Raw genomic sequence first — 24,012 nt, 5'->3', positions numbered from 1 at the left:
CAGCCCTTTTTTTTAGTCTCCTCTTCTTGTTCCGTCCATCTTACAATTCTCTTTCCTCCAGATCTCCCTTTCTCTCATTCTCATTCATTTCATTCTTTCTCCCTCTCCTTATCTTCCAACTTCTCATTCTTGTTCACCATTCCCACCTAGATCTTGTTTCCTTCTTCCTCCTCCCATCCAACCATCTCCACTTTCAAATCCGTTTCTCCTCACAAGAGTCGCGGGTGTGCTGCAGCCTATCCCAGCCGTCTTCGGGCAGTAGGCGGGGGACACCCTGAACTGATTGCCAGCCAATCGCAGGGCACACAGAGACGTAAAAAACATTTGCACTCACACTTACACCTCGGGGCAATTTAGACTCCTGCCATGCATGTTTTCGGAATGTGGGAGGAAACCTGCTGTGTGCACGTTGGCCTCTTGGGGGCAGTGTGGTGCTGTGTGTGCATGGCGTGCTGTACATAATTGGAGCCAAGAAGAAAGTTGAAATTGAACTCTTTAGAACTATTTTTTTCACAGACGGGAGAATTTGTGGTTTTGAGAAATATGTTAACTGTGTGTATGTGTTTGTACAGCGGGTGTATGTAAATAATTCATTTGAAAGACAAATCCCAAACCCAAAGTTAATGCTAATTACCATTAGCATGTCAATAGGATTTTACAGTGATTTAAGCGTTAACACAAGTAATGTTTAAAAAAAAACCTAAACATGTCTTGTATTTTAATATAGAATGTGTTTATTTATTTATTTTCTTGCTTTAGATTTACAGTAAAGACCCAACTCCCAAACACACGAAAGAACACATAATCACAAACGCTACACGCTTGCTGCACAGCATGTTGCATTTGCTTTACTTTTGATCAACTTCCAAATGCCCCCTCTCTCTCTCTCTCTCTCTCTCTCTCTCTCTCTCTCTTTATATATATGTATATATATTAGAGTATGTATAATATGAAAATGTGTGTGCATAGGTGCATGTCTATGTATGTAAAGTGTATGTAATTTGTCAAACTGTTTATTCTGGTTCTGTGTCAATCGAAGTCGCTTCCAACATCATCATGCTGCGCTTGACCTTTAACACACTTGAAAACACTGTGACTTTTATGGCTTGGCTGCCTCGATTCAGGTGACACGCGCGCGCACGCACACACTCACGCACTCTAGGTCAGCGCTGGTGTTCTTCGGGATCCGGAGTTGCATCCTTCCGTCGATTAAGTTGCAACGCCCCCCCGAGCCATTTCCCGACTTCACAATAAAGGAAAACATGTTTTTAAAAAATTGGCTTTGAACCACACACAGTTTCAAAATTTGCTTGACTTCATTTTCGAAAAATAAAAGTGCGGTTTTTGACTTTCAGGAACGAGCCACACATGAGGGATTATTATGAAGAAAATAATTTAGTCTCTTAATATGAAGCACTTAGCCGGAAGTACTGTCTGTCTGGCTGCGTGCGTGCGCGCGTGCGGGAGCGCGCGCATTGATTTGCGCGGCGCCACGTCGGCAGAAATGTAGAAGAAGAGGACAAGACGCGAGCAACGAAGAAGAAACAGCAGCAACCGAGGAACGTTGGTGCGTGCGTGGCGTTGTGCGCGAAGCGAAGCGGACTTGCGGGAAGACAAGACAAGCACACGCCGCCACGTTGACGAGCTCTGGCGGGGCCCGAGAAACTGTGCAAAGAAGGCCGGCCGCCGTGAGCCTCTTCCCGCTTGGAGCTCGTCATTCGTCCCGAAGGCTCTTAGTCGTCGGAGGCTGAAAGACGAGCAGAGACAAACGGTGTCAAGTTTCTCCTTCGCCAGGTGTGACACGGGCACGATGGTCAAGGTAAAAAACGTGCTTATTCGTCATATTTATGTCGCACTAAGGTACTTTTACACTTTAGAGTGCCAAATGCAGATTTTCATATTTATAAACATTTACTTTTATCAACTTATTGCAGTTGTTTCGAATATGTTTATAGGAACTGTCTTCAACATGTAGTGTATGAATGCACTTTTTGTACTTTTTTTCCCCCCCAAGGCCAAGTGTTTTCCTTTCTACCATGTCATTGGGCAGCCCTCAAATATTGACGTTATTTAGAGAGTAGCTAGACGGTGAATATTATTTTAATTTGCTCTCTAACTTTGACATTTTACCGTGCAATCCTTTTTGTATGTTATCGAAGCAATTGTACTCTCTCACACAGTCGCTCGACCACTACTTGTGTAAGCACCTGCAAAATGTTGTTGTAGGATGGAGACCGATTAACAGATAAGCCTTTAAATGTCCATGTAAATCCAAGATCAAATAGAGAGCATATAAATAGGTTTAAAGCACAGAAATATGTACTGCGTTTTATAAAATATTGTAACGGCTAATTTCTGAACCACCTGCAAATCTTTAGAACATTGTGGATAAGGCACGATTTTTAAGGTGTATTTTTTTAATTGCAGACAACAGACGGGCATAATAATTGATCTTTTGATTTGTAGTCAGTTGATAAATGTTCACTTGGTGTTTTGTTAATTCAGCCTTGACGGGATTGAGTTGAAATGAAGCGCATGAAGTGACTGGCACCAGCAGAGGTGCTGTTGAGTCCATTCAACTAGTTTGAAGAAGAAGAAAAAGAACACGGCATGCATTCTATTAATTTAAGCTACATCTAAGCCAATTTTATCCTTCCCCATTAGTATACAAATATGGAATATAAATCTGAAAGTAGAAATTGCCTGGTAACTGCAGAGGCACTGTCGAGTCACTCGACTCGTTTGAAAGAGAATAAAATGGTGTCAGCTCTAACGTTAAGATACTTTGACATTATTCTTCTCAACATACTGTATGTAGACAAACATAGAATCTAAATGTGAACATTACATAGAAATTTAAAAAACAAACAAACAAATAAACCATTCAATGTTCTAATTTAGTCCATGAAGGAAATTTTGTCTTGGGGACTGAAACATGTCAATTATTGAATCGAATTTGTCACAAACTACATTACCCAGAATGCAACGTGTTGGGTACGTTGGCTGAGCCCACCAATGTCATAAGACCGTGACCCAATTGTGTATAAATGTCACGTGTTTCATAATGTGTGAAATGAAGATTTCATGTTCCAGCCACCAAAATTGGCCATTTTTTTGCTTTTGGAAATTGATCTCCAATTTTTCCTGCAGAATGTGAATAATGTCAATGTGGAGCCCCAGCCTGGCACCACCCTGGCCGCCAATCAAAACGAGCCCAGCTGCAGTGAGCCCGCAGAGGGTAAGCTTCCGAAGATGACCCTTTCTCTCTATCCGCCAACACACACACACACACACACACACACACACACACACACACACACGCACACACACACGCACACACACACGCACACACACACACACACACACACACAATACACACACAATGCGCGGCCCTCCTCCCGGGCCTCGAGGGTGTCCAAATGCTGGCATGCCCTTCGGGAACATGGTGCAATATGTGTATGCATGTTGCCCGCTGCTATTTTGTGTGTGCGTGTGTGTGTGTGTGTAATTTGTTAGTTTTTTTTGTCGCTCTATTTGCGGCACTCATGGTTGCAGTGCTCCCTAAATTGTGAAATGTTGAGAATCACACTGATAAAGGGTAACTTGAAATGCCATCAAATAAATTGGTGCAAAGATGAATGACGCAATTTAGGATCGGAGGCGCAATGATTATTTGATTAATCGGCATTCATTTCCATTTTTATGAGCGTAAGCTTACTGTGTAGCCGTTCTTCTATTTTCTCCTTCAACACCTCTTCATTATTATGCCAATTTGTTTGTTCTCTGCCCTAATGCGGTTCCAGCCAGACTTTTGTGAAAGGTGTACGGTACATCTAAGCCCTTATTCTGCTCTTTCGCAGTTCTGCGTTTCACATTAGCAGTTAGCATGTAATTGCGTTTAAATCTGAAAATGATGGTGTTCGGTGCTAGTTGTGCCTCTCTCAAGGAAACATTGTGGGTGCTCAGCCTAGTTTTTATATAATCCAACAGAGCAAGCAAACAAAACACAAGTGACTTATTAGGAGTGTTTTTTTGTTTTTTGTTTTTAATTCCCCCTCCCTCCACCCATTAAACCTTCTTTCCCATTTTCGCTTTGTGTGTCCCGGCAGACTCGTCCAAGGATCACACAGCGGCGCAGCCCGGCATGGTGTGGCGAGTGACGGGCGGCCTCTTCAACGTCACCAAGGGCGTGGTGGGCGCGGCCGTCGGCGGCGTGGCCTGGGTGGGCGGCAAGAGCCTGGAGATCACTAAATCGGCCGTCAGCGCCGTGCCCGCCGCCGGCGTGGGCCTGGTGAAGGGCGGCGTGTCGGCCGTGGCGGGCGGCGTGTCCTCGGTGGGCTCCACGGTGGCCAACAAGGTGCCCTTCACCGCCAAGAGGAAGGACAAGGCTGAGTGAGGATCACCCATTCAGACTTTCACAAAGGGTCCACGTGGTGTGGTTTTTATGTGTCCAATGTTCAATACCTGGGGGAAAACAAAGCAAAAAAAAAAAACACAAAAAAATCCTTGCACAGACTGGAATCCACGCCGCAACCATGGTGGCTGTTGATCAATTTTGTGTGTGCGTAATCTGGACTGTGCTTGACATTGCGCACACAATCAAATATTTTGCTCATGGTTTGTCGGTTTTGTCAGTTTCAACAGGCATTCTCAATTTCATGCTGAGGAGAAGCCTCGCGTAACTGCTCCCAGTGAGTATTAGGGCCGCACTGATGAGGACGAAAATCAAAACGGTAATCGGCATTAACTTGCAAGAGAATAAAGGGGAGAAAGAAGTCGTGTTTTCAAGATTTTTTTTTCCTGTAATGCCTGGCATGAAAAACATGGAAGAAAAATCAGATTTTGTCAAATAAATTATGTTTTGCCAGGGAAAAAAATATATACTTTCGGGGGCAATTAAGTTGTATTTTCAAGTTTTTTTTGTTTTTTAGGAAAATGTCTTCATATTAGAATTCTGCATATTTTCAATTATGAAAATATATAATCTTGAAAGAAGTTAGATCTTTTCCCATGTCATAAACGCTCACTGAGGTCATAGAACATTTTCAATTTGAATTTGAAATGTTCTTTTTTTTCCTCAAAAATTCGTTTTATTTTTTATTTTTTTACCTATTCCCCAAAAAACCCCACATATTTTCCCTGAAAAGAAATCCCCTGGCATGACAATAGTCTTTTTCCCGCAGGAAAAAAAATTAAATTATATACATTTTTAATACTTGTGTTTTCTTGGGAGAAATACCCCCCACCCCCATTAAAAAAAAAAAATCCTGAAAAACTGACTTCCAGAAAAGAACATGTAAAATACTCATCTTAAATGTTATTTTCTTTGAAAAAATAATGCATGTGTCCAAAACAGTCTGACCTTATTCTTGTTTACATTTTGACAATTATCATTGTAGTAGTTCTTTTCAGTGTGGGCCGTAATACTCTACAGTACACATTTGTCGGGTGTGTTTTATAAAAAAATTCACATGAAGCCGAGCACTCACAAGAAATAGACTTCCTGAAATGTGTTTTTTCCTATTGAAATGCTGTTATATCTTTTAAGTGCCTGATCAGTCAGTACGAGCAGAAGTATAATCGCCTTCCCCAACTCTGCTGTCTTTTGACCATTTCTGCAACATTTCAAAGTGCCAGCGCGTTACCGGGAGTGAGCTGGAGTTTTTGCCGATGGGAATTTGTGAATTATGTCTTTTCAATATGTCAATAAAGTCGTTTTTCGAAGGATAATACAGCAAATATCTTTCTTATTGAACCTGATTAGTCAGAAGCAAAAACCGCAGGCTTTACCTTGCGGATTTTATTTGATAGGCTAACTTATTTTGTCCTATATGGAATAATGTATTGTTTGGCGTCTTGGAAATTAATATGAAAAAACGTACTTAATGAATGTTTTATTGGTTGTGTCAAAATCACATTTATTGTAATTTGCTTTCGGGAAAAAAGCCATATGATTTTAGGACTGAGAGAGAATTCATTTTTTCAATAAAGCACTACGATCAACAAAAGGTTTCGAAACCGGTTGAAGCGTGCACCCACTTAAATGTTTTTCAACTATCCATCATAGCCCTAGCACGGTACAGAAGATCCGTTTTCCATGTCCGTTTTCAAGTTTTGGTTTTTTTTTGGGGGGGGGGGTGTTCCGCCTCCTTTATTTGTTAATCTTTGTTTCGTTAGACTGTTATTGATCGTTAGATATGACCCTCATATTTGTCTCTTTTTGTATATACCTCTTATTTTTGACGCTTATTCATATCCCTAAAGTATAGGTAAAGGCAAAGTTCTTCAATAAATCTGCAATTTGTTCCCAAAGGCGTACGGTAGCTGTATGCCCGATTAGCGCATGCGTAGTATGGCTTGACGTTTGATGTTTTTGCGCATGCGTAGTATGGCTTGACTGTTGATGTTTTTGCGCATGCGTAATACATCACGAAATACATTCGTGTGATTGACAGCTGCCTTTCCGGTGCTCGCGTCGTTTACTTTGTCACCTGCCGGAAAAAAACCCCAACATCAAGTCCAAATTGAGGATTAACGGCGTTCAATGAACTATCGTCAAAGTCCGCGTTTGAAATGAGCGACGCCGTTTGCTGTGGGGGGATTCTACTACCCTGAGTAACGTGAGTGTCATTTATTAGTTTGCCGTAGGACCACATTAATGAGCGCGCGGGTGGATGAGAACAAATCCCAGCCGATAAAAGCATCGTTCGGACATTGAGCTGGACAACAAGCTGTTAGCATGAGAGGAAAGGCAGAAGGACTTGATTCGCGTTCATAAATGTTCCCCGGATCGCGTGGGCTTTTCCGTCCGCTTCAGAACCGATATCATCATTTTTCCAATAGACGTAATTTTGTTTCAGTGTTTTTAAAGTGTGGCATTTGTCTTTGGAGTTTGGTTCGTTGCGTGTAAGGCGCGCAAAAGGGATTATTTCTTTAATCGCTTGTCTGTTTCACTTCCGCTCCGACTTCTCTCTTTTTACAAACCAGCTAACTTTTGCATTTGTCTCTACTTGAAGAATTTAACGACATGGTACCGTAGCTGCTTTAATTTGGCAGGAAAGTCTCATGACTTAAGTCAGGACACACGCTGGCCAGTAATTAGTCAGATCCCAAACTGTACGTCACCGATTTTATCAGTTCCACACTTCCTTGGCAGCCATAAAAAACATGATGTAATACTGCATAACTCTCTCATTACTACTGTCAGAGAAGTCGTAATTGAACAGTTTGTTCATAATTTTTTTTCTAGGTCAACAACCTCCCCCCAACAAAACCACAGCAATTAAACAGTATTACAGCTTTCAATAATAAATCAAAAGGTTGTACGCTTAATTGAGAACAACTTCATCCAAGTGATCATTTATTCACTCATCAGTAGGCAGCAGCAGTTAAGTCGGTTTCAGGATGATCGGTGATAATTACAAAATCATCCCGTGTTCATTTTGTGGTAGGACACGGTCAAGAGTGGAAGAGGAAGTCATGTGGTGGTTCCAGCAGGGCCTCAGCTTCCTGCCCAGCCTTCTGGTGGTGTGGACGGCGTCGGCGTTCGTCTTCACCTACGTCACGGCAGTGGTCCTAAGACACGTAGACCCTCTGGTGCCCTACATAAGGTACCCCGCCCCGGGGTTCGAGGTGGCTGTTGAGAATTTCAGGAAAACATGACGGCAAGTGGCGGCTCGTTGACGACAACTAATTTAGTTCATGGCTTCGCTTTCGGACTATAAGGCAGACACGTGGATTGGTTGAATGTGTGATTCTCTTTGTTTTATGTTTAGTTTGACAGTAAACGTCACTTGGTAGTGCAAAAAAAAAAAAAAACTCTTTAAAAAGATTTTTGCTTTCTGGCAAACTGTTGTTAAGTTTCTACTTGTAAGTGGAGGTACCATATTATGAACTGTGTGGGGGTTATCTGTGCGACTCTTTTTCAAAATCACATTCTTTGTTGTTGTTTTTAGCGACACGGGAGCGATGGCACCAGAGAGGTGCGTGTTTGGCATCATGCTGGACGTCTCTGCCTTTTTAGGTATAGCAAAAATCAACGTGCAACACAACGGGCTATTTCCATTCATGTTAATGGCACCATGTGTGTGTGCGTGTGTGTGTGTAGGCATGGCCACCGTGTACGTGCGCTACAAACAAGTGGAGGCGCTTATGAGCAGCGATGACCGATGCGTCTACAGACTAAACCGCTACGGGCTGCTGCTGGGCCTCTTCAGCTCCTTGGGCATGTGCGTGGTGGCTAACTTTCAGGTGAGCAAAGGAAAACGAGTACCATTTGAAATGACCGTAGAATTTGTAGGCACAATGTTTGCTGAAGTCCGCCCTTGTCGGTCTCCGCCATTGCAGAAGACCACGCTGTTTTCGGTACACCTGCTGGGCGCCGTGCTGACGTTGGGCGTGGGCGCTCTGTACATCCTAGCGCAGACGCTGCTGTCGCACCGCATGCAGCCCCGCGTCCACGGCGCGAGGATCTTCCACGTCCGCCTCGCTGTGGCGCTGTGGACCTTCGCAAGCATCGTCACCAGTATCCTTCAAACGGCAACGACGGCGCCGCAACATCGTACGCCAGGGGTGTCCAAACTTTTTGCCAAGGGGGCCAGATTTTATGTGGTAAAATGTCGGGGGGCCGACCTTGGCTGACATTCTTTACATTGAACAACAATATTGTTCAACAAATTTTAGTAAGCCAGTCTGTTTCACATTTCCATTTTTATTTGAATTTCAACAATCTTAAGAATTTCTTTTGGTTCATTTGAAACAGGAATTTGAAATATGACATATCAGTCAATATAAACACGGAGTGATGTCTTGTTAACTCGTGAGTGATGCCCTCTAGTGTCTAAATGCCATTACTCATTTAGTGAATGCTATTACTCATTTAGCCACTAGAGGGAAGCAGTACTCTATGAAACATCACTCACCAGTCTACGAGACCTCAGTCAATGCAACACGTGTTCCATTGCGCCCAACCTGCGGGCCAGACGGCACTGATTTTATGACAGGGGGCCGAGGGCCGGATGAAATTCGACCATGGGCCGGATTTGGCCCGCGGGCCGGACTTTGGACATGCCTGTCGTACGCGGATGGATAACAAACTGGTTGGAAAGAAAGTGTTGTTCAAAAGTGCCATTCAGGTTTTCGGAGTCCCCCCTCAAAAGAAAGGAGTGCCAGAGCACAGTGAGTCAGGAGCTGCTGATTGCGCAACATTTTGTACTGACGCTCGCTTTTAGCCGTTGGGGAGTCGGATCGATTGTTGGATCTCTTTCCTGTGGCTGCGTTCCTTGAGCTCTGCCTCTCAGTGTTTGTGTCGTCCGTCGTCATGTACAGCAGCCTGCCCGGAGTGGACATCGCCCGCAAGTTGCACTGGTCGCCCGGAGAGACGGTGGGTGGTGTTTGTTTTATTGATCCACCGTGGGTGGCATCCAAAATGCACGAAAAGGCCATCCAAAAACCAAAAATTCGTCAGTGATGTAAAGAATAAAAGAATGTGTGGGGAAGAAAGTCCCACTTTTATCGTCAAATAATTTAGGACCATATTTAAATTGGTCGTGTTGGCAAAGGATTTAATCACATTTGAAAATGAAAAGATTGATTTTACTCGCTTTCAAATTTTATTCACAGTGAACGGCAGCTGTAAAAGCATAACATTATTTCATTTTTCTATCGTCTGTAAAAAGATTTGAAAAGGGGAGTTGAATTTCTGATTAATGTGGTATGAAATGTAAAGTTGATCCTTTTTTTTTTTTTTACAAAACGTGTATTGAAAATATTTAAAACATAACCGTATCTTTTTAACATCATCTATAATGAACTAGATTGTGATTATTTCAATGTACCGTTCAACGACGATTATTTTTATCATCTTTGATGCCCCTTTTTCCAAGCTAGGCTGGTGAGTCGAAAACGATTCTTATCCTGACTGGGTGGATTTCTCATTAATATTCGTTATGTTTTGCTTTTGATTGAATCAAGAGCAAAATGTAGTTGCCATGGGAACAAATATCACAGGATTTTAGATGTTTTTTGTGTTTTTTTTTTTTTTTTTGTCCAGGGCTACACAGCTCACATCATCAGCACAACGTGCGAGTGGTCCCTGGCATTGTCCTTCATCAGCTTCTTCCTGACGTACATACGAGACTTCCAGGTACTCTTACTTGCCCCCACCCCCTTTTTTCCCCCCTCACCGCCACTATTGTGCTGACATGTACGCGTCTCCCTTGAAGAAAATTAAGCTCCGAGCCGAAGTGGTGGTGCATTGCGACCACTTGTACGACTGGCCGGCGGGGAGCTTCGCCGCCGCCAATATCCCCGACAAACCCGAAGCCTCCGAGTCGTCGCCGCTATTACAGGGAGCCACGTGACACGGACAAGTAACAAAAACGTAACGCCGATACGACTTTTTACAAGCACCTTTCCACTTTCTGTGCCCTTTCTTATTTAGCCACTCTTAACAGAAAAAGTTTGAGAGCACTTGTTGCGGCACAAGAATGGCAAAGTCGGTGAAGCCTGACTTCACTTCACACACGTAGTCCATTGGAAGAAATGGAAAGGGACTGTGTATGCTGTTTGCGGGGGGGGGGGGGGGGGGAATAAAGTAGAAGCTACTCACCTTTTGAAGCCACTTGGGACATTATTTTGTCGCTCTTTGGTTAATTTTCCATCCTCTTTTGTCACAGGAAAAAAAAAGCGCAAAGAAGCTGAGTTACTGGTTAGGCGCTCACTGAACTGAGGTTTCATGTCATTTGCTGATGTTACGAGTGTTGGGTTTGAGAACGTGATGGAAATGTCAGTTAGTTTACTCATGAAAATCTTGGTTACGGTTTACATTCGTAAATCAAATGAGGAGCATTAATACAGTAGACTTGTGGATTAACGTATTTGCATATTTGCTGTGTTCCCCCACTGCATTTTTTTTTGGGGGGGGGGGGGGGGATTGGCAATGATGGGTGCCAGTTATTTGCAGTTTTTCTCTATTCGGCCCACTGTAAATAAATACATACTTGTAGACAACTTAATTATTTTTTTAAAAACTATTCAGTCCATCAACTTGCTTATCAAGTCATAGATGTAAAATAAATTCAATAAACATGTTACATTGTTGAAACATGGGCATTTCCTGTCAGCAATTAAAGCACAAACTTTTTTTTTTTGAAGTATATTTATATTTTTAATTCATCTTGCATCCACGTTTTTGGTCCCGAGTCGTTGCAGAGTACAGCAACATTTCAGCAGGTATGAAACGGCATACTGTGCGTGTGTGTGTGTGTGTGTGTGTGTGTGTGTCTCGCATACATCCAATAGTGACAATAAATAAGAAACAAGAGAAGCAGCTTTTCATATTTTGTGCAAAATAAAAAATTTGTAAGCAGGTCCTGGGAGGCGACACAAAAGATGGTGAGTCCTTCCAGGACCTTTTCACAACACTTGATTGTTGCTTAGCATCACTTTTTTTGTTGTTGTTGTTGTTTTTGGCACGCAGGGCTTGTCTTGTCGTGCTTTGTCTCGCCACCTTTGCAGTTCTTTGACCCATCTCCTCGAAATGGGACCACAGCAGGAAGACGGGCGGCGCCTCGGCGGCATGTCCGGACATCCGCCATCCCAAGTGCTAAAAGGCAGAGCCATCGCACACGATGTTCTGTCCTTGTCCCGGAAAGAGCGCCATCTGCCAGTAGCGGGGGTCGGCGTACACTGCACACCGCAAAGGAACACGCGTGACGGGAGTGAAGCGCTCGGCTTTCGACCGACATGTCTGCCATGTCACTATTTCCACAAGTCCAGATGTTCAATCATGTCAACGTCCTTTCAACTATGGAAAGCGCAACACCCCCCCAAATTTTTTTTAAATTTAAGTGATAAAAAAAATGATGTACCGTATCACCCATGCATCATCCTAAATGATACTATGCTGCCGTTAGTTGTCATGTTTTGCGTTACCCATGTCTCCGGGGTTGAGCCATAGGTTGAAGGAACTGCAGTGTTTCTGGCATCGCGGAATGGGAACAACTCGCACCGTCGGAAGCCCTTCGCCCACCACCAGCCAGCCCAACACCCCCACAGCCTGACAAACACACACACACACACGATAAATATGCCACCCAAAAAAAAAAAGCTTTCAATTGGTTATGCAATTGTATTTGGGACTGACCTGCTTGTGGGTGTCGGTGTTGTGTGTGACCAGGCAGCGTTGTAAGACAGTGCCGGCACTGTCCAGCAGGGGGCAGAGTTCTGCCTTGGGAAAGAGCCACCGTAACACTTTCTCCCTGGTCGCTGAGCTGAACCTCCTAACGCAAGCCCCAAACCCACCCCCAGAATCCACACAAAAATTTGTATCATGAAAACGAATTGGCAGGCTGCTAAAATGAAGCAACAGGTGGCGCTGTGATGGCCCACAATGCAAGGTCACGTTCACCAATCACAAGCCAGAAGAAAGTCGTTTATGGAAAAGACATAATTACAAATGAAAAAAAATGCTGTCAACTGGTTAGCTGCCATATGCTTGATGGAGTGTGACTGTATGTGTGTCTTCTACCATAGCAAGGTGAAATTGGCGGGTCCCTGCGGGAGGCCGGTGTTGGGGTTGTGGTCGCCGCTGTCATCGTAGTCGTCTTCGAGCAAGACGGACATGGAAGCCGAGTGCGCCAAGTAGAGCTCCTCCAGCTGTCGCCGCTCGATGCTGAGCGACTCGCCACCCTGGAATGGGTAGGAATTGTGCAATTTTTTAAAATCAGTGTGGAAAATCGGTTTTGGGACACACAGAACCATCACACCAGTACAATATACCCGACCATTCTACCTCAATAAAACTTTTTTTTTTTACCTTCAACAGGACAAGCTGGGGTCCGCGACGGAGCGTGACAGTACCGCGGAGGCTCTCCGGTACCTCTACAACTGAGGAGATCTCTGCGCAACCCGAGCAGTTGACCAGATTCTGTCTCAACGAGCCTGAACTCCACCACTCATGGAAGCCTGCGCATGTGTCCAAAAGTATTGCAGCACAACTCCATCAATGGCCAAATGAATCAGAAGGTTGGTCAGCTGTCACAGTTATTACGAGTGTGTGTGTGTGTGTTTGTTTACCGTGCAGATTGTACTTCTTGGCGATGGGCAGCGCAAGCAGTCGCACGTGACTGAGTGGTGACGACCAGTTGCAAGATCCTGGGCGGGCGGTGCCCGAGTCCGGCTCACTTTGGGGGTAAGTGAACACCAGCGCTGCCAGAAGCAGAAAGCCCAGTGCAACAAGCAACTGCACAAAAACACACAACACACCTTAGCGATGACACAATACAGACTTGACCAAATTTTTAATTAATTAACCGAATACAAAAAAAAGAAGAAAAAAAGGCGGTGTCCGTAATTCTCCCCACCTTGACGGTGGCCCTGAGGAGGGGGAACTGCGGGGGCTCGCGTCGAGGTTCGTTAGTCTCCAGCATTCGCTTGATGAAGCGTTCGATCTCCCGCTCGGACATGCCATAGCGGTATCCCGATTGGCGCAGGATATCGATGCTCTCCGACAGCTTGTCGTAGATGCACGGCTCGCTCATCGTCGTTCCCATAGCGACAGAGGCGGCTTTGCTTGAAGCAAACACAGGCGACGTGTTAATGCATTTTTAAAATGTGTTTTGACAATTTTGCACGATTCAAATCATTTCTTGTAAACAGAAAGTGAGACTACAAACACATTTATAGAATGTTCAGCCAATATAAGATTTACTTAGCTGTTTAATGTATCTGGAGACTACAGTGTAGCTACAATTCAGACCATAATATGTAATAAGACGATACATAAGCAAACAAACACAAATTCGGCGTAGTGATAACAAAACATGATCTTATATGTTGGCACGTACAAGCTGACATTCCTATTTTTACTCTCCGTGATTGTACTTTCGAAGTAGCAGTCAAGGCTAGCTTGTGGTGACTTTTGGTACGCTAGTTTGTTAGGAACGTGTCCTTACGTCGCCTCGTTCACGTGACACAAAACGGATCCGCTCACCCTGACGCCAAACAACAAATTCCGCCTTTGAGGGCTGTCTTTCTTGTCGGTATTTTATTATTAGAAGTCTAATCGATGTTTTTTCCACAAATTTCCGTGCATGGCTTCTTCCAATAAACACCTGCAGCAGACTCGCTCTTCTTCTCTTGTGTTTTAACGCTACGAGCTCGCTGTCGCCACCCAGTCAGCCGCCTCTTAAATGACTAATGAATGGAAAGAGTTATGAGATAGAGGTTGTGACTTCCACTGTGCAGAGGCTGTTTTTTATTCATTCATTCATTCGTTTTTTAAACGATATTTATTTGTCACCATGAATTGAGTGTTAAAACGCGTCCTTCTGACTGAGTCATATGATTCGACGCTCACTTTTAACCATTCAGAAAGGGGAAACGGCCTGTAAAAGCGCCCTATACGCAGGAATTTCCGCTCATCCACTGCCATCTGAAAATAAACCGAAAGAAACTTAATGTTCAATGACGATGGAACTACTTTGAATTGTTTGTTAGTAATGAGAAAAAAATAAAATGCTTGTACAACGTTGAGCCACAAATTCCATAACCGATTTTTAACCAACCAGAAGACGACAAAATATAGTACCTGCAAGAGGAGCCAATGAGAGCGCGGAATACGACCGGAGAAACATCCTGTCGTTTGCGATTTGGTATATTTACCAACCAACCAGAGTATGGATACCTATGTTTCCGTAATATTGACCAATGAGAGTGCAGTAAACACAAGAACACTTCCGCCTCGTATGCGTGACGTTGTGTAAAGGATGTCATAAGTAACCTGGCTGTGAACTTGCTTTCCAGAACTCTTACCAAATAGTTTTTTTTTTCTACACCTTCTTCGCGAACAGGATTTAGTCAGTCTGCAAGTTTCCCTCCTGCGGATTACTTGACGTGAAAAGAGTGGTCGTGTCTACTTTGCATCGTTTTACCGTTGGAGGCGTGCGTGGTGTCTCCCACCAGCTGAAAGTCTCCCGCCGTCCACGATGCTCTCCTCGGGCAGGACCGCGTGCTCCCGCATTTGCTGGCCTCTTCAGGGGCTCTGTCCCCGGCTGAGCTGGGAACAGAGAGCCGCCGCCAGCACTCAACGGAAAGGTGAGGACCGAACCTATTAGCTGTTAGCCTAGCATGATGTTAACCCGAAAGTGACGCAGTTTGGCACAGAGACTAACACAAATGTCGATTTGAATATTTTAATATACATTTAATAACTAAAACTGGTTTCGTTGCAGTGACCAAACTTGAACTGACTTTTAAGCTGCAAAGTCACAAAAAAATAAATCAGAGGGCCCTTTCTTAACACGATCATGACCGTATATAATAAACGTCGTACTCGAGAAATAGAACGCCGCTTTTGTGTTTATACATGTCGTGTGCTCAGATATCAAATAAACTAAATAATAAACAATAAAAACAACAAATCGTAACAGAAAAAACAAAGTAAGAATGTTGGACAGATGTCTCCGTTTCTCCTTCGTCAAGTCACGGTACTATTCATTCTGAAAGTGATAGTAAACGGTAATCCACATCGAAAGTCATTTCGCCGTCCATATGCCATACCACTTTATTTATATAGCTCATTTAAAAGACATCAGAAGTTGACACAAAGGTGTTGTACAGATTACAAAAACAAATCATGATCAAAAATGGTAAAGCACCCCCCCCCCCCCCCCCCCCGCTATAAACATTAAAATATAAAACCTACATTTTGTCAGATGGAAAACCCTGCAGAGGAGCGGTTTATTCCACAGCGTTGTGGCTGCTACATAATAAAAAAAACCACACACACAAATGTTGATTACAAACTTAGAAGTTACTCTCAATGTTTTTATTTGGTTCCCCAAGCATTCCAAAATCACGAGTGTGTACAGAAAAAGATGTCTGGGAATGACTCAGCACTAACTGACCAGCCACACTCGGCCAGTTAGAGATCCGGGGTCACTCTGGGGACACGCTGCTGCTATTACAAAACAGACATAACTGATGATATGGTGTTGTTTAATTTTTTGAAAACAAATTTCTATCTATTTAAATGTATATATACACATATCCATAGAACTGATCAAGAAACGAGACTTGGTCCAAGATGAGCTGCGGCCCCTCTACATGGACTTCCAGGCCACCACGCCAATGGTAACCACCTTGATTGCAGAACTGCGTAGAAAACAATGTATTTAGGGAGTCTTGAATTCCCTCCATGGCCTACTTTCCCCTAACCACCCCCCCCCCCCCCCATAAAAAAAAGTGGACCGCGATTGCTGAGACAGTGGCGCTCATCTGATGAGCAATTACTTGACAATTCAATGGTAAAATCAATAGGATAGTCAATTCTAAAAAGATTTAAGCCAAAGATTTGAGCCATGGCAAACAAATGTGTTTACTTGCCCCTTTACACAAATGGTAATGTCATGTATGTCCCCTTCTAACATTTAGAATACGATAAGAAATGTGAGGACAAATTGTAACTGCGTCATGGGAGAGGTAGAAGCAAACTTTCAGTTTCACTCTTGACTCCATGAGGTGCTTTCAAGGACTGGAATCAAAATAGCCTTAGTGCGAAAGAAATTCTGCAAAGGGGGGAAAAAAAAAGACAATAAAGGATTCCGTCTTTAATCTTAACCGGTAGGATCCTCGCGTTCTGGATGCCATGTTACCCTACCAGGTGAATTACTACGGCAACCCTCACTCCAGGACGCACGCCTACGGCTGGGAAAGCGAGGCCGCCATGGAGACCGCAAGGAAGGTAGAAAAAGAAAATGTCTTTGTCTTCTGTTTGCCAAAAAATAAGTGATGTCATCGCCTCTCCGAGCAGCAGGTGGCCGATCTGATCGGCGCCGATCACCGAGAGATCATCTTCACTAGTGGAGCCACAGAGTCCAACAACATGGCCGTTAAGGTATGCTCAAAACGTGTCTCAAGTCACAAATGGGATGCAATTCAACAACTCGGATTTAAAAAAAAAAAAAAGAAAATACTGGCTGGCGTATGCAAATAAGCTCAGTCAGATAATGTAGCATCTGCCCACGTCATCACTCATTGATCCTTCTTTTCAAAACAAAATGTCTGGACAGCCGTTTAAAGTCATTTGTTTCCAAATTGCTGCTGGATACCATCAAGGCAACCGTTGACATTTTGTGCGTGGTGTTGGCGGGTTCGCGTAGGGCGTGGCCCGCTTCTATCAGGGCAAGAAGCGTCACGTGATCACCACGCAGACGGAGCACAAATGTGTTCTGGACTCGTGTCGCGTTCTGGAGGCGGAGGGATTCCGCGTCACCTACTTGCCCGTGCAAACCAACGGACTGATCGACCTCGAGGTATGTGCGACTTTCACGCCGCCGAAAGCAATATTCGTGTAAAACTTGGGTCGTTAAGGACTTCATAGCAATGTGAAATTCATTTGCATGTTCATGAAATCCGTATCCCGACAACAGCATTAAATTATAACCGCACCCGGATAAAAACATTTTTTACTAATTAATTTTTTTTTGGGGGGGGCGGCCCGGTAGTCCAGTGGTTAGCACGTGGGCTTCACAGTGCAGAAGGTACCGGGGTTCGATTCCAGCTCCGGCCTCCCTGTGTGGAGTTTGCATGTTCTCCCCGGGCCTGCGTGGGTTTTCTCCGGGTGCTCCGGTTTCCTCCCACATTCCAAAAACATGTGTGGCAGGCTGATTGAACACTCTAAATTGTCCCTAGGTGTGAGTGTGAGTGCGAATGGTTGTTCGTTTCTGTGTGCCCTGCGATTGGCTGGCACCCGATTCAGGGTGTCCCCCGCCTACTGCCCGAAGACAGCTGGGATAGGCTCCAGCACCCCCCGCGACCCTAGTGAGGATCAAGCGGCTCGGAAGATGAATGAATGAATGAATAATTTTTTGGGGTCGCTTCTGTTTTCAGTTGCTGGAGGCCTCCATGACTCCTGACACGTCTTTGGTGTCCATCATGACGGTCAACAACGAGATCGGCGTCATGCAGCCCATTAAGGAGATCGGTAACCACACCTCTGTTATCTTGTGGCGGATTCAAATTGGCCGGAACAGATTTTGCTCTGACGACCCAATCAGAGGATGGGCATTGAGAGCAAAAAAAAACGCTACCGAATGAAAAGATGAAGTTAATCTACTCCACTTGTTTACCTTTGCTCGAAAAAAATAACCCCCTCCCACCTCCGCCTTCCCTCCTGGGCTTGTGCTCAGGTCGTCTTTGCCGATCCAAGGGCGTGTTCTTCCACACGGATGCCGCACAGGCCGCCGGGAAAATTCCCATCGACGTTTCGGACGACAACATCAACCTCATGTCTATCAGCGCCCACAAGATCTATGGACCCAAAGGTACGAGGGGGGGGGGGGCTGTTGGCGTCTTCCCTAAGCGGGTAAAGATTCGCAAATGCACTTGTGTGAGCTAACGGTCATGCGTGCCAGGTGGTGGGGCGCGCTTTACGTTCAGCGGCGGCCTCGGGTGCGACTGGAGCCCCTACAGAACGGCGGCGGCCAGGAGAGGGGTCTGCGCTCCGGGACGGTGCCCACGCCGCTGGCGGTCGGCTTGGGGGCCGCCTGCAGCATCGCGCAGCAAGAAATGGGGGTCAGTGTGTGTGTGTGTGTGTGCTCCAGTGTTTTTTTTTAAATGTGTGTGTGTCTTGCTATGTGTCTGAACTGTTTTTAATGCGTCTTTTGTGTGTGTGTGTGTGTGTCGTAGTACGACCACCAACGAGTGTCCATGCTGGCAAACCGTCTGGTCCAGAAGATCACAACTCAGCTCCCCGACGTGATCATGAATGGAGACCCGCAGCAGCGCTACCCTGGTAGATGGAAACGCGCGTCATTGACGCACACCGACGTGTGTAGCATCACCGTGTGTGTGTGTGTGTTTGTGTCTGTGCCTTTGTTAGGATGCATCAACTTGTCGTTTGCCTATGTGGAAGGGAGAAAGTCTTCTGATGGCACTCAAGGACATTGCACTCTCGTCCGGCAGGTGGGCCTCACCCCCCAAATCATAATGAATTCATTCACCGTCGGCCATTTCAAAGCATTTTTCGGTGACAATTTAAACGCTGAACCTACCAAAATAAAAGAGTAGAGTTGAACAAGTGGCGAAAACAGCCGGAACGGATTAATTGCATTTCCATTCATTTCAATGAGAAACTTTACCTCAAACATTTCATTGTAAAAACGCACTCACGGAAGGAATTAAGTGTGTAGCCCGAGTTTCGCACAATATTACTGGAATACATGCATGCGTTTGTGTAGCGCGTGTACGTCAGCCTCTCTGGAGCCGTCGTACGTCCTCCGAGCCATAGGAGCCGATGAAGATCTCGCCCACTCTTCCATCAGGTTTGCTGGCGGCGGCATCAATTTCATACTCATCCGACAAAAGCCACCTTGGCAAACATGCGCGTGTGTTAAATAGGTTTGGAATTGGCCGCTTCACCACAGAGGAGGAAGTGGATTTCACGGCGGAGAAATGCATCAAGCATGTTAAAAGACTGCGGGAGATGAGGTGGGACATCACAACAAGAACATTCATTTTATTACACTTTGTTGAAGTGTCCCAAAAAATCAAAGATAAAGCATAACCTTTAGTTGATGCCTAGTGCCAATAAACTGGGTTTTTTGTTGTTTTTTTTTTCAGTCCTCTGTGGGAAATGGTGCAGGAAGGCATTGACCTGAAGAGCATCAAGTGGACACAGCACTAGACTTCACCCACCTTCTTCGCTTCACTTCCTGGTTGACACCCACGAAATGGATTTGATTCTATTTTCCGTCTTTTGTATTGCCGCACTCAAAACACGCACAAATGTCCTTTGAGGTTCCAGAGTGTCCTGTTCGCTTGAGCTTTCCTGTCACATGTAATGCAGTGGCATTCGAGAGTTAAAATCTCAGTCGAAGATACCAAAATACATTTGGATTGTTATCTGCAGGAGGGAGCTACCAAAGCTAACGCCAATAATAGTAGATGCATTATTTTGTATTGAGTGTTGTCTGTCTTGTGACTTCAACCCGTCTGTAAAGTATTCACCAAACATCACATCAGTGTATTAGCATCTTGGTTAGTGCAGCCCACACACATTTACAATAATTCAATAATTCAATAAAGAATATTATTAATCATTCAAAACTGTTTTTTTTTCAAATTTGTATTTACACAAACCCTCTCCACAACACGAAATACGGGGTAATAAATGACCAATAATAAGTATGGTCTATGGACGATTCAACAGTGTCTGTGTACACATACATACAATACATACTGTACATACATACATCTTTAAGCTATTGTTATAATGTTATATTATCATTTTATGTTTGAGCATATTATTTCATGTCCAAGCAATTATTAAAAAACAGAATATAATTTAGGTGTATATATATATATATATATATATATATATATATATATATATATATATATATATATATATTACACATATACTGTATGTTAGTGGGTGTTGGTGTATGTATGTATTTTTATTTAAAAAAATTGTAAACACGCACACACACATACCTTTTTAAAGCCCGTGAAGAAACTTTAAAATAATATCCTGCTTCATATTTTTTAATTTCTGAAAATGAAAGACGGACGGAACAATTCCGTGTTTCTGTCGGAGGATATAACGCGACGCATCAGGCGGAAGCGGCGTCCCGGGCAGTTGCCACGTCGGAATTACAATCAATTCGCTTCTCATTTCTCATTTTTTATAACATATTAAAAATATTTACTGGAGGGCTTCTCGTCAGTCTGTAGGCATGGTGAGTCCGTTCACATTTCTTTCAAATTCCAGATAAACCCGCTTGTTTTTGTATGTGTGACTTCATCAATCTGCGAGCAGCTACGCAGTAGCATAGCGGCTACGTGAATTTTGGACAAGCGCACCAAAACGACATTTTCTCAAGTTGTCAATTCTGTGATGATGCAATAAAATTTTGTATATTGTTAATATCATTTTCAGGTTTCGGTCATTAACACAGTGGACACCTCACACGAGGACATGATCGTGAGTAGTTCGATTTGTATGCATAATCCTTATCGATTAACATTTATTGATCCAAAGTTCAGATTCAACAATCCCTCAACACAATGAACTTTTAAATAATAATTTCAAGTTAGTTCTCCTGATCTTAAACAATCTTTGAAACGTCATTTTGCCAGCATTACACTGCATTAAATTCCACTCATGATAATTTTAACAATAATCCTTCTGACTAAGACACACTAAGTGATCACAAACATCAATTATTTGGCAAGCTGTACCAGAGAAGTAGAAAAAGTGTGTCTAACAGTCATGGATGTGTTGCAGCACGACGCTCAGATGGACTACTACGGCACCCGCCTGGCTACGTGCTCGTCCGACCGCACCCTCAAGATCTTTGACGTCCGCAACGGCGGACAGATCCTCGTCGCCGACCTGCGAGGGTGAGCGATATTTTTTGCCAATTAAAAAAAGTCCCTCACCCAAAAAGTGTGGCGCCTTTCCACTGTATAATGGTTCATCATTCACAAGCCCACAAAATTACAGATTTTGGAGCAAATTTTTTTAACGGGATTTTACAGTTCCAGGCAAATCTGGTTCAATTTAGAGTTCTACGTCTGCAATTCAGCACCAAGTTCTGCTGTGCGCAGCGCAATAAATGGGGATGTGCTATGGTTTTAACCCCTTTGTTTGTTTGTTTGTTTTTTTTGTGGCTCCCTCAGGCACGAAGGTCCCGTGTGGCAGGTGGCTTGGGCGCACCCCATGTTTGGCAACATCCTGGCGTCCTGCTCATACGACCGCAAAGTCATCGTGTGGAAGGAGGAGAACGGCACCTGGGACAAGATGTACGAATACACGGGACACGAGTCGTCAGGTGCGTGTCCGCCCCATTTCATCCAGCGTCTGGTATGAAGTAGGAAATACTTGTCAGAGCAGCAACATGGGGGGGGGGGGGGGGGGGTGGAATACCAAAAGGGCCCCTTAGGAGTGTACTTGACCTGAACACCTGTCCCGATTTTATGGACTCCCCTTACATACGCTTCGTTACTATCTTCAACGAAAGGTTGCCCGTGTTGGTTCATTCTGTGCTGTATCTGCTAAACATCAAGTCGGGGGGGGGGGGGCAAAATGGTGCTAAAATTTCGTCTCTGTCGTACGTGTGTTTTTGCTTGAATGCAGTTAACTCGGTGTGTTGGGGTCCATATGAGTTTGGCCTGATTCTGGCGTGCGGCAGCTCTGACGGCGCCATCTCCCTGCTCACCTTCACGGGAGAGCAGCAGTGGGACATCAAGAAGATCAACAACGCACATACGGTCAGTGGCGCCCAAACGGCCCAACACGCTTGTCCGCTCTCTACCCATTACCTGATTTGGACGCACCAGTGGGATTCTACCCATTCTATTCCCCCCCCCCCCCCCCCCCCCCCCCCAATTCTATTTTCTGAATTTTGGACGGCCACAAAGTGACAGACTAGCTAGCATCAAATCGGGACTCGGTATCAGTAGATGCTTCAATTCAAGCGACTCAGACTCGTGTGCCGAAAAAAATGTAATGGGAACATCGCTAAGCAAAAGTCACATACTTATTTATTTGTCATTTGTTTGTTTGTTTATTTTTTAAATGACTCCTGGACGATGTGTGGCGCCAGGCAAGTTACCCAAATTTGCTCCTGTTGTTTGTGCGCATCAGATCGGCTGTAACGCGGTCAGCTGGGCTCCCGCCGTGGTGCCGGGCAGCTTGATCGAGCAGCCGTCGGGACAAAAGCCCAACTACGTCAAACGCTTCGTCTCCGGTGGCTGCGACAACCTCGTCAAACTCTGGAAGTAAGTCACGCTGCGATTGACATTCGCACAGAATCGATGCCAGCATGAGAACAGGCCCGAAAACTAAAATACAGTCAAACTTTTTGGCCCCTCCGAGGATTACGGCCGTCCTTTTAAACGTGTGTCGCCGCGACAACGCACCTGTTATGTAGCTTCCAAAAATGTCCACCTGACCACCGCACGCGACTTGCCGTCGTGCAGGGAGGAGGACGGCCAATGGAAGGAGGACCAGAAGCTGGAGGCGCACAGCGATTGGGTGAGAGACGTGGGCTGGGCCCCTTCCATCGGACTCCCCACCAGCACCATCGCCAGCTGCTCGCAGGTCAGATGACGGCAGGTCGCCGGAGCTTCGCGCCGGCGCACAGCCCTTTGTGAACTTTTGCCGACGCCGGCGTTCCAGGACGGCCGGGTGTACATCTGGACGTGCGACGACCCCGCCGGCAACGCCTGGACGGCCAAATTGCTGCACAAGTTCAACGACGTGGTCTGGCATGTCAGCTGGTCCATCACGGGGAACATCCTGGCCGTGTCCGGAGGAGACAACAAGGTACGCGTCGGCGGGCGCCGTCTTCTCCTTTTATACGGACACGTTGGGAGGGTGTGCTCATGTGCTCCACTTTTGTGTGTGTGGGTGTGTGTGTGTGTGTGTGTGTGTGTGTGTCCCCACAAATCACATAAACCGGTCTGTGTGTGTGTGTCCCCACAAATCACATAAACCGGTCTGTGTGTGTGTGTGTGTGTGTGTGTGTGTGTGTGTGTGTGTAGGTGACGTTGTGGAAGGAGTCGATGGATGGTCAGTGGGCGTGTATCAGTGACGTCAGCAAAGGCCAGGGAGCCGTGTCGGCCATCACAGACACGCAGCAGGCAGAGCAGTGACGCACGCACCCTCTCATGATGTCGATATGGTTGTAAGAAATAGAATTGACTTTTTTTTTTTTTTTTTTTAAATCCAACTCTTTCCTGTTGACCAAAAAAAGGGACTCTTCACGTCCATCCTTGCCATCGTGCTTTTGTACCCCTCAACATTGCGCCTCCCTTCAGCCACTCCCTCCAAATGGCCATCAATAATTGGCTCTGACTGACCAACCAATCAGGAACCGGAAGCGCACACCTGTTTTTCCGACTTGTATGTAATTATTAAAAAAAAACAATGCAAATATGAATATGAACACAAGGTTGTGTTTGTCATTGTGTTTCAGTGTTGGGAAAAGTTGCGATTTGATCGGC

The 24,012-nt window shown here is 44.9% G+C and overlaps 5 protein-coding genes across 9 annotated transcripts; 4 read left to right on the top strand and 1 right to left on the bottom strand.

Annotated features, from left to right (window-relative positions):
• Positions 1 to 1,468: 1,468 nt before the first annotated feature.
• zgc:153675 (uncharacterized protein LOC768179 homolog) lies at positions 1,469 to 5,719 on the top strand. The gene is made up of 3 exons (XM_052076385.1): positions 1,469 to 1,819; positions 3,151 to 3,238; positions 4,110 to 5,719. The coding sequence occupies exons 1-3, from the start codon at positions 1,811 to 1,813 to the stop codon at positions 4,394 to 4,396; spliced, it is 384 nt and encodes a 127-aa protein (XP_051932345.1). The 5' UTR covers positions 1,469 to 1,810; the 3' UTR covers positions 4,397 to 5,719.
• A 692-nt stretch (positions 5,720 to 6,411) lies between these two features.
• On the top strand, positions 6,412 to 11,021 carry dram2b (DNA-damage regulated autophagy modulator 2b). The gene is made up of 8 exons (XM_052076369.1): positions 6,412 to 6,620; positions 7,452 to 7,610; positions 7,956 to 8,023; positions 8,108 to 8,250; positions 8,347 to 8,524; positions 9,300 to 9,382; positions 10,052 to 10,144; positions 10,224 to 11,021. Exons 2-8 carry the CDS (start codon positions 7,480 to 7,482, stop codon positions 10,359 to 10,361), a joined length of 834 nt encoding a protein of 277 aa, XP_051932329.1. The 5' UTR covers positions 6,412 to 6,620; positions 7,452 to 7,479; the 3' UTR covers positions 10,362 to 11,021.
• Positions 11,022 to 11,139: 118 nt separating this feature from the next.
• c9h6orf89 (chromosome 9 C6orf89 homolog) lies at positions 11,140 to 14,250 on the bottom strand. 5 transcript variants are annotated; one of them, XM_052076357.1, is made up of 8 exons: positions 14,115 to 14,250; positions 13,365 to 13,572; positions 13,078 to 13,243; positions 12,818 to 12,966; positions 12,530 to 12,690; positions 12,146 to 12,281; positions 11,935 to 12,058; positions 11,140 to 11,688 (listed from the first exon to the last, which is right to left on the bottom strand). In XM_052076357.1, the coding sequence occupies exons 2-8, from the start codon at positions 13,551 to 13,553 to the stop codon at positions 11,606 to 11,608; spliced, it is 1,008 nt and encodes a 335-aa protein (XP_051932317.1). In that variant the 5' UTR covers positions 13,554 to 13,572; positions 14,115 to 14,250; the 3' UTR covers positions 11,140 to 11,605. The 5 variants fall into 5 exon arrangements, with proteins under 5 accessions (XP_051932317.1, XP_051932314.1, XP_051932313.1 ...); XM_052076354.1 differs by having other exon boundaries at positions 13,956 to 14,247; XM_052076353.1 differs by having other exon boundaries at positions 13,994 to 14,247.
• Positions 14,251 to 14,736: 486 nt separating this feature from the next.
• Positions 14,737 to 20,109, top strand: LOC127607755 (cysteine desulfurase, mitochondrial-like). Its single transcript, XM_052076391.1, is given in 14 exon segments — positions 14,737 to 15,096; positions 16,058 to 16,134; positions 16,628 to 16,744; positions 16,814 to 16,897; positions 17,163 to 17,315; positions 17,893 to 17,986; positions 18,192 to 18,330; positions 18,423 to 18,576; positions 18,691 to 18,796; positions 18,884 to 18,915; positions 18,917 to 18,966; positions 19,242 to 19,325; positions 19,402 to 19,491; positions 19,624 to 20,109. Coding segments are annotated over 14 exon segments (1,353 nt in total). The 5' UTR covers positions 14,737 to 14,987; the 3' UTR covers positions 19,688 to 20,109.
• Positions 20,110 to 20,580: 471 nt separating this feature from the next.
• On the top strand, positions 20,581 to 23,733 carry sec13 (SEC13 homolog, nuclear pore and COPII coat complex component). The gene is made up of 9 exons (XM_052076573.1): positions 20,581 to 20,741; positions 20,942 to 20,986; positions 21,290 to 21,405; positions 21,685 to 21,836; positions 22,142 to 22,275; positions 22,652 to 22,785; positions 22,987 to 23,107; positions 23,186 to 23,332; positions 23,551 to 23,733. The coding sequence occupies exons 1-9, from the start codon at positions 20,739 to 20,741 to the stop codon at positions 23,659 to 23,661; spliced, it is 963 nt and encodes a 320-aa protein (XP_051932533.1). The 5' UTR covers positions 20,581 to 20,738; the 3' UTR covers positions 23,662 to 23,733.
• The last annotated feature ends 279 nt before the right edge of the window (positions 23,734 to 24,012 follow it).

Source organism: Hippocampus zosterae, chromosome 9, assembly GCF_025434085.1.
Source record: "Hippocampus zosterae strain Florida chromosome 9, ASM2543408v3, whole genome shotgun sequence".
Taxonomy (NCBI): domain Eukaryota; kingdom Metazoa; phylum Chordata; class Actinopteri; order Syngnathiformes; family Syngnathidae; genus Hippocampus; species Hippocampus zosterae.
This window is presented reverse-complemented; position numbering and strand designations above follow the sequence as displayed.

Coding starts and splice junctions, on each gene's coding strand:
- zgc:153675 (XM_052076385.1), top strand. Junction 3,239..4,109: donor CTGCAGTGAGCCCGCAGAGG/GTAAGCTTCCGA, acceptor GTGTCCCGGCAG/ACTCGTCCAAGGATCACACA.
- dram2b (XM_052076369.1), top strand. CDS start 7,480: ATGTGGTGGTTCCAGCAGGGCCTCAGCTTCCTGCCCAGCCTTCTGGTG. Junction 8,251..8,346: donor GCGTGGTGGCTAACTTTCAG/GTGAGCAAAGGA, acceptor CCGCCATTGCAG/AAGACCACGCTGTTTTCGGT. Junction 10,145..10,223: donor CGTACATACGAGACTTCCAG/GTACTCTTACTT, acceptor TCTCCCTTGAAG/AAAATTAAGCTCCGAGCCGA.
- c9h6orf89 (XM_052076357.1), bottom strand. CDS start 13,553: ATGGGAACGACGATGAGCGAGCCGTGCATCTACGACAAGCTGTCGGAG. Junction 13,244..13,364: donor TCCTCAGGGCCACCGTCAAG/GTGGGGAGAATT, acceptor GTTTTTGTGCAG/TTGCTTGTTGCACTGGGCTT. Junction 11,689..11,934: donor GCTCAACCCCGGAGACATGG/GTAACGCAAAAC, acceptor TGCGGTGTGCAG/TGTACGCCGACCCCCGCTAC.
- sec13 (XM_052076573.1), top strand. Junction 22,786..22,986: donor AACCTCGTCAAACTCTGGAA/GTAAGTCACGCT, acceptor GCCGTCGTGCAG/GGAGGAGGACGGCCAATGGA. Junction 23,333..23,550: donor TGTCCGGAGGAGACAACAAG/GTACGCGTCGGC, acceptor GTGTGTGTGTAG/GTGACGTTGTGGAAGGAGTC.